The sequence below is a fragment of the Terrapene carolina genome, unplaced genomic scaffold (genome assembly GCF_002925995.2).
Source record: "Terrapene carolina triunguis isolate 2854851 unplaced genomic scaffold, T_m_triunguis-2.0 Scaffold88, whole genome shotgun sequence".
NCBI classification, from domain to species: domain Eukaryota; kingdom Metazoa; phylum Chordata; order Testudines; family Emydidae; genus Terrapene; species Terrapene triunguis.
Window position 1 is genome coordinate 35301313 of NW_020664439.1, and position 7467 is coordinate 35308779.

At 49.0% G+C, this 7467-nt stretch overlaps 1 protein-coding gene across 2 annotated transcripts in view; it reads right to left on the reverse strand.

The window, feature by feature from the left end:
* Nucleotides 1–2770, reverse strand: part of PHC3 (polyhomeotic homolog 3) — a 100608-nt gene extending 97838 nt beyond the window's left edge. The window contains exon 1 of one of the 2 annotated variants that reach the window (XM_026650191.2): nt 2730–2770. In XM_026650191.2, coding sequence (XP_026505976.1) covers nt 2730–2770 — 41 coding nt within the window. The remainder of the gene's footprint in view (nt 1–2729) is intronic. The other variant, XM_026650192.1, reaches the window with a different exon arrangement.
* Nucleotides 2771–7467: the final 4697 nt, after the last annotated feature.

Consider the following 7467-nt stretch of genomic DNA (forward strand, 5'->3'; position numbering starts at 1 on the left):
AGATTCCATTCACTTAATGCAGATCTCCTCAGCTCTCCTAACCAACCTTTCTTTCTTTTGTAGAAGATGACTTCTCTTCATAGAAGTCTTGTTTAAAATTTAAGTAAACTCACTATGAGTTTCTGGTAGAGTTAACATTTTTGTTCCATTTTCTGTTTCAGTATGGTCAGAGCAACAATAAAGAGGAGGGTTACTATATTTGGAAGGAGTAGGATCATGGGAGAACATACTTTTTCTTTTACTTTATGTTTTTAAGAGAAGGTAGCAGAGCACAGAAAGCAGTCCTTTAGAAAGTTGCAGACAAACTGCATTCTAAGAGCATAACAAAGCTCTGTAGAGTGCTATCCTACAGCACATAACTTGTAATAATCAATACATTCTAACAAACGTGACAATCTAGGACTTCACACTTGTCACTATGCTGCTTGCCATGGCCATTATGAACCTCATGGCAGTAGTGGGAAAATAACTCAGAATTCTTGCTCCAAAAGCATAGGTCTCCTACCACTTGAGCTGAAAGAGAATCTCCATCTGTAAAATGGGAATAATGATACTTGTTTGCAAAGTGCTTGGAAATCTACTAATGAAAAATGATATGTAAGAGTTAGGTACAGTATCATCATCATCAGGTGTTATGTATAGGGCTTATGGTACAAAGCTGACCAGTTCTGATACTCTCCAGCAGAGGAGAACAGCCTTATGTGTACATGCCAGTATCCTTCAATATTAAGAAAAAAAATGTAACAGGTAATATAAAGGCAAACTGTACAGTATTGTATCTCCCTCCTGTCCAGGATCTTGGGTGCACTTCAATGAAACATTTTCATTTAAAATTTCTCTTTCCGATTTGAGCAGAATCTTGTATAATTCAACTAAGTTATCATGAATACAGGGAATCACTCGATGTTTAATTTTCATAATTGATAAGTATTTTGGAGGTACAACACTGGCTATGTGTGTGATGCATCCGCCTCTAGTGGCTGATCCACAGGAGGCCAACAGGCTACTATTTCTGCGAGATAATAGTTACTCCTTTATCTTAAATTAGGGTGACCAGATACCAACTGTGAAAAAACAGGGTGGGGGGTAATAGGCACCTATATAATAAAAAGTCCCAAAAAACAGGACTATCCCTTTAAAAACGGGACATCTGGTCACTCTAGCTTAAATGGTCCCACTTGCTCAAAAAGAGTTTATTCTTCCAACTTTCCCTAGCATTAATTTGTTGAAAATGAATTCAATAATTATATGAAGAAAATATACTATAATTATGCAGAGTTTTTGTTCTGTTTAGTTTGAGATCCAATCTTAAATGCAGTGGGTGCATAACTCACTCAAATCAACCCTGCTCTGGTGTTTTTGCCACTGATTGCATGGACAGGGCTTAACAGAACAGGGTCCTTCATTGGTGGCACCTAGGTGTTATCACAGTACAAACAATAGTAATGGAAGCAACATTTGGACATTTTATGTGTGTCTGAAAGAAAAAGAGAGCACTATCTTCTCTATTGATTGGTTGCAGCATAGAAAGAACTACAGGTATTTCATTAGGCGACAGCTAACATGATCTTTTGTTAGTTCAAGTAACAGAGACGTATAATTTTTGAGAAATTTGTATTTTTGGGGCTGAAGAGGCTGGAATCCAGAATCAGTTCAGCAGGTGGATGATAATTTATGACACAGAGGATAACCTCTCCATACTGAAGGTTGAAACCATAGTCCCTTTATAAGACTGACTTGATCCCGTTCACATAGAGCAGCTACATCCCTCGGCCCGCGCCACTTCCCGCAGCCCCCATCGGCCTGGAGCGGCGAACCGCGGCCAGTGGGAGCTGCGATCAGCCGAACCTGTGGACGCGGCAGGTAAACAAACCGGCCCGGCCTGCCAGGGGCTTTCCCTGAACAAGTGGGGACCGGCTTTGAGAACCCCTGCTCTAGTGTAGACATAGCCTTAGACTAGAATTTGGAGCAACCCAAGCAACAAGCAACTAAGTGAACCCATAAAATTATCAGATGACAGAGGCATCAAACACCAGGAACCAGTAGAACCACAGTGTTAAGGGGATAGAGTGAAACCTGTTCAGCTATATCCGGCGATACTTCAGTTTTGCCAAGAAGATCCTATGCAGGTTAATCACAAACCCAAGTAAGCTTAACAGAGTCCATGAAACTGCCTGATGAGGCCTAGCCACCCCAGCAGTTTCCATCCTCCCCCACCCCACCCCCACCCCGTGCCCTCAGCAGATTGCCCTCTGGTAGAACCCCCCACCACTGCCCTCCCCGTGCCACCACCCACTTTAAGACACACCACACCGCTGCCCTGAGCCACCCACCCCATGACCCCAGCGCTATACAGCCTCCCACCACGATACTGCCACTTCTGGGCCAGGCCACCCACCACCGCATCCCACTTCAGGCCAGGTCACCGCCCCCTCAGGCCACCCACTGAGCCACCGCCCCCTCAGTGCGGCGGGCTGGCCAAGATGGGGCCCCTGGTGCGGGCAGCGTGGCACGCAGGAGCCCTAGAGCCAGGAGGGGCCCATGGCCCAGCGCCCGGCGATGCCCTGCCTGGCACCCGCTGTCAGACGGGACAGGGGAACGGCTCCCTGCATGAGAGTGGCCCAAGGTCGCCGCGTTATCAAGTCCCAGTTCCCGGCCCCGCCCGCAGCCGCTTCCCCCTCCCCCATCCACCCCAGCAGGACCGGATTCGCCTCGACCGAATTACTCACTCCGCTTCCGCCATCTTCTCTCCTCCCTCACGGGGAGGCATTGCGCATGCGCCCCGGGAGTTGTGAGCCCCCGGCTCCAGACGTCCCGCCCCACGGCTGCAGGTACCTCACCTAGCAGCGCGGTCCTCGGATCTGTGTGGGAGACAGCTGCTCCTCCGAGTCCTACTCCCCTCACGCTGCCCAGCCGACCCAGCTTGTGTTATCAATAAGCTTCTCCTAAGTCACCACAGACTTAAAGGGGGCGTGGGAGGCGGAGGGCTAATGGCCGTGGCCCAGGGGAGTTTTTAGGGGACTGTTACCATTTTAATCAAGTCCTGTATCCCAAAAATGCCTCCAGCCAGGGCCCATGAAAGGTTATCGGGGTCATGGTAAAATGGTGGCTGCGCTTTAGCCCAACACAATTGCACTCCCTCCAGTCCTCCTCCCCAATGTTTGTTTTTGGAAAAATCTAAAGAGGGCACAGGAGACAGGTTTCCGAGTAGCAGCCGTGTTGTTCTTTTTGCGGATACAGACTAGGAGTACTTGTGGCACCTTAGAGACACGAAAGCTTATGCTCAAATAAATTTGTTAGTCTCTAAGGTGCCACAAGTACTCCTGTTCTTTTTACAGGAGACAGGCTGGTCAGAATCAGAGGGTAGCTAGAGCATGGGACTGAGACAAAGGGAAACTTGGATTCCGTTCCCAACCCTGTCGCTTAAGGCCTGATTTTCAGAGGTACCAGCCTTCACATCTCCCCCTGAAAATAATGAGACCTGCAAGAGGTCGACAACTCTGAAACTCTTTGCACTCAGTTTCCCCCTCATTAAATCTGTATAACTAAATGTTCTTCTCAGAGATGTTGAGGGGTAAATTAGTTAGCATTTGTAAATCACTTAGCATTTGTAAATCACTTTAATTTGTAAGTATTTTAAGATCCTTGGATAGAAGGCACTATAGAAATGCAACTAATTTATTTTTATTGTTGGATGAATATATATATTAATTTCCCCTTTGATATCACACATTCAATGATGTTATTGTGACTCATGACCACAGAATGGGGTGCGGAGTGTGGGAGGAGGCTCAGGGCAGGGGGTTGAGGTGCAGGAGGGGTGCGGCAGGGGGTTGGGTGCAGGAGGGATGCGGAGTGCGGCAGGGGGTTGGGGTGCGGGGTGCAGGAGGGGTTTGAGGTGCAGGCTTCAGCCTGGCGCAGCACAGGGGTGGCAGTGGCACGCACCGGGGCCAGGGCAGGCTCCCTGCCTGCCTGCCCTGGCCCCGGCCCCGCGCCACTCCCGGAAGTGGCTGGCACCACGTCCCTGCAGCCCCTGGGGGAGCGGGGGCAGAGGGCTCTGCGCGCTGCCTCCCCCCCCCATGAGTACCTCCCCTGAAGCTTCCATTGGCCACAGTTCCCTGTTCCTGGCCAATGGGAGTTGCAGAGGGCGGTGCCTGCAGGCGAAGGCAGCATCTGGAGCCCTCTGCCCCACAGGGGCCGCAGGGACATGGTGCTGGCTGCTTCTGGGAGCAGGGCCCAAGGTCAGCGGTGTATTATCGCCTGGGCCGACAAGGCCTAGGCCTAGGGCAGCAAATTTGAGCACCCACAGAGAAGCTCCCCTGCTCCAGCTCGCCTCCTCCGTGAGCGCAGCGCCGCGTCCTGTTTCTCTCCCCTCCCTCCCAGTGCTTGCACCGCGAAACAACTGTTTCGCGGGGCAGGGAGGGAGGGGGAACACGGCACGCTGTGGGAAGAGGCAGGGCCGGAGGCGGGGATTTGGGGAAGGGATCCAATAGGGGCAGAGAGGGGGTGGAGTTGGGGCAGGACTTTGGGGAAGGGATTGGAATGGGGGCGGGGAAAGGGTGGAGTTGGGGCGGGGCCAGGGGCGGGCAGGGCGGCAATTATTTCAGGGCCCGGGGCGGCAAAATCATTAATCCACCACTGCCCGTGGTGCCATGGGGGTGGCAATCCTGTGGGCCGCAGAGGCGGCTCTATGTATTTTGCCGCCCCAAGCACGGCAGTCAGGTGGCTTTCGGTGGCACGCATGCGGGCGGTCCGCTGGTAACGCAGATTCGGCGGCATGCCTGCGGGAGGTCCGCCAGTCCCACACCTTCGGCGTACCCGCCGCCGAAGCCGCAGGACCGGCAGACCTCCCGCAGGCATGCCACCAAAGGCAGCCTGACTGCCGCCCTCACAGCGACCGGCAGGCCGCCCCCCATGGCTTGCCGCCCCAAGAACGCGCTTGGTGCACTGGTGCCTGGAGCCGCCCCTGGTGGGCCGGATCCAAAGCCCTAATGGGCCAGATTCGGCCTGCAGGCTGTAGTTTGCCCAACCCTGTCCTACCGATTCCAAGAGCCCTCGATTCTCACTGGGTGAAATCCAGATGCCATTGAAGTCAATGGGAGTTTTGCCATTTATTTCAATGGGGTCAGGATTTCACCCATTCACTTCAAAGGGAGTTGAGGGCATTCAGTTCTTTCTAGGAGGTGCTTAGCATCTCACAGGACTGGTTCTCATGGGCCTGATTTTGTATCCACTGATGCCAAGGACGAGGGGGGTCTTTTCATTGACTTAAGTGGATGCCTGGATGGGCCACACTGAGAATGCCACACTCAGGGCAGACTGCAAGAAACAGGGCAGACAATCCCCAAAACTGGCGGTTTATTCTATAATTATATTAGCCAAGCCAGTAACAAAACAGCTTGTGTAATGCCACAGTGGTTAACAAGAAGCCAAATACAGTCACCATTAGGCAATCCAGCCCCTGGATCGCATCTAGACAGCCAAGTCTAATATAGAGAGGGGTTACTGAAAACCTGGTTCACCATATGGGAGACTGGTCCTTTTGGATTGGTTAAACACTTATCCCCAGGTCAATATGAGTCTCAGATCTTACCCACTAATCATGCTGTGCCAATCCTTTAGTAACTAAAGCTAAAGATTTAATAATAAAAGGGGGAAAAAAGCAGAGAGTTACAAATGGTTAAAAGATCAATATACACACAAGTGACTTCCAGTATTCATAGTTTAGGATCACAGCAGTGATGGAATAAACTGCTGGCTTGTAAAAGTCTCTCTAGAATCTTCCCAACAGGTCAGAATCCAAAGGTAGCTTATATGTAAAGTCTGTTTAAGTCTTTTCATGCATTTTCCAGAGTATTCCAAATAATTATTTGGAAGATCTCCATCTTACGACTTATACTTTCTCTGTTCAAAGTTTAAGCAGACTCGACATGGCAGGATCAGGCCTGGGGCCTATCTTTTCGGACCCTACCAATTTCATGGCCAAGGAAAATATGTCACGGGCTGTGAAATAAGCCCTGCCCCATGAAATCTGATCTCCCCATGCTGCTGGGAGTGTCCCAGCTGGGGATCTCCTAGCTGCTAGTCCGCCAGGCCAGAGTGGGACAGGACTTATAAGAACATAAGAACGGCCATACCGGGTCAGACCAAAGGTCCATCTAGCCCAGTATCCTGTCTACCGACAGTGGCCAATGCCAGGTGCCCCAGAGGGAGTGGACCAACAGGCAATGATCAAGTGATCTCTCTCCTACCATCCATCTCCATCCTCTGACAAACAGAGGGTAGGGACACCATTCCTTACCCATCCTGGCTAATATCCATTAATGGACTTAATCACCATGAATTTATCCAGTTCTCTTTTAAACGCTGTTATAGTCCTAGCCTTCACAACCTCCTCAGATAAGGAGTTCCACAAGTTGACTGTGTGCTGCGTGAAGAAGAACTTCCTTGTATTTGTTTTAAACCTGCTGCCTATTAATAAGAACCCCTAGTTCTTGTATTATGGGAATAAGTAAATAACTTTTCCTTATCCACTTTCTCCACATCACTCATGATTTTATATACCTCTATCATATCCCCCCTTAGTCTCCTCTTTTCCAAGCTGAAGAGTCCTAGCCTCTTTAATCTCTCCTCATATGGGACCCGTTCCAAACCCCTAATCATTTTAGTTGCCCTTTTCTAAACCTTTTCTAGTGCCAGTATATCTTTTTTTAGATGAGGAGACCACATCTGTACGCAGTATTCGAGATGTGGGCGTACCATCGATTTATATAAGGGCAATAATATATTCTCAGTCTTATTCTCTATCCCCTTTTTAATGATCCCTAACATCCTGTTTGCTTTTTTGACCGCCTCTGCACACTGCGCGGACATCTTCAGAGAACTATCCACGATGACTCCAAGATCTTTTTCCTGACTTGTTGTAGCTAAATTAGCCCCCATCATATTGTATGTATAGTTAGGGTTATTTTTTCCAATGTGCATTACTTTACATTTATCCACATTAAATTTCATTTGCCATTTTGTTGCCCAATCACTTAGTTTTGTGAGATCTTTTTGAAGTCCATCACAGTCTGCTTTGGTCTTAACTATCTTGAGCAGTTTAGTATCGTCTGCAAACTTTGCCACCTCACTGTTTACCCCTTTCTCCAGATCATTTATAAATAAGTTGAATAGGATTGATCCGAGGACTGACCCTTGGGGAACACCACTAGTTACCCCTCTCCATTCTGAGAATTTACCATTAATTTCTACCCTTTGTTCCCGGTCTTTTAACCAGTTCTCAATCCATGAAAGGACCTTCCCTTTTATCCCATGACAACTTACTTTACTTCAGAGCCTTTGGTGAGGGACCTTGTCAAAGGCTTTCTGGAAATCTAAGTACACTATGTCCACTGGATCCCCCTTGTCCACATGTTTGTTGACCCCTTCAAAGAACTCTAATAGATTAGTAAGACACGATTTCCC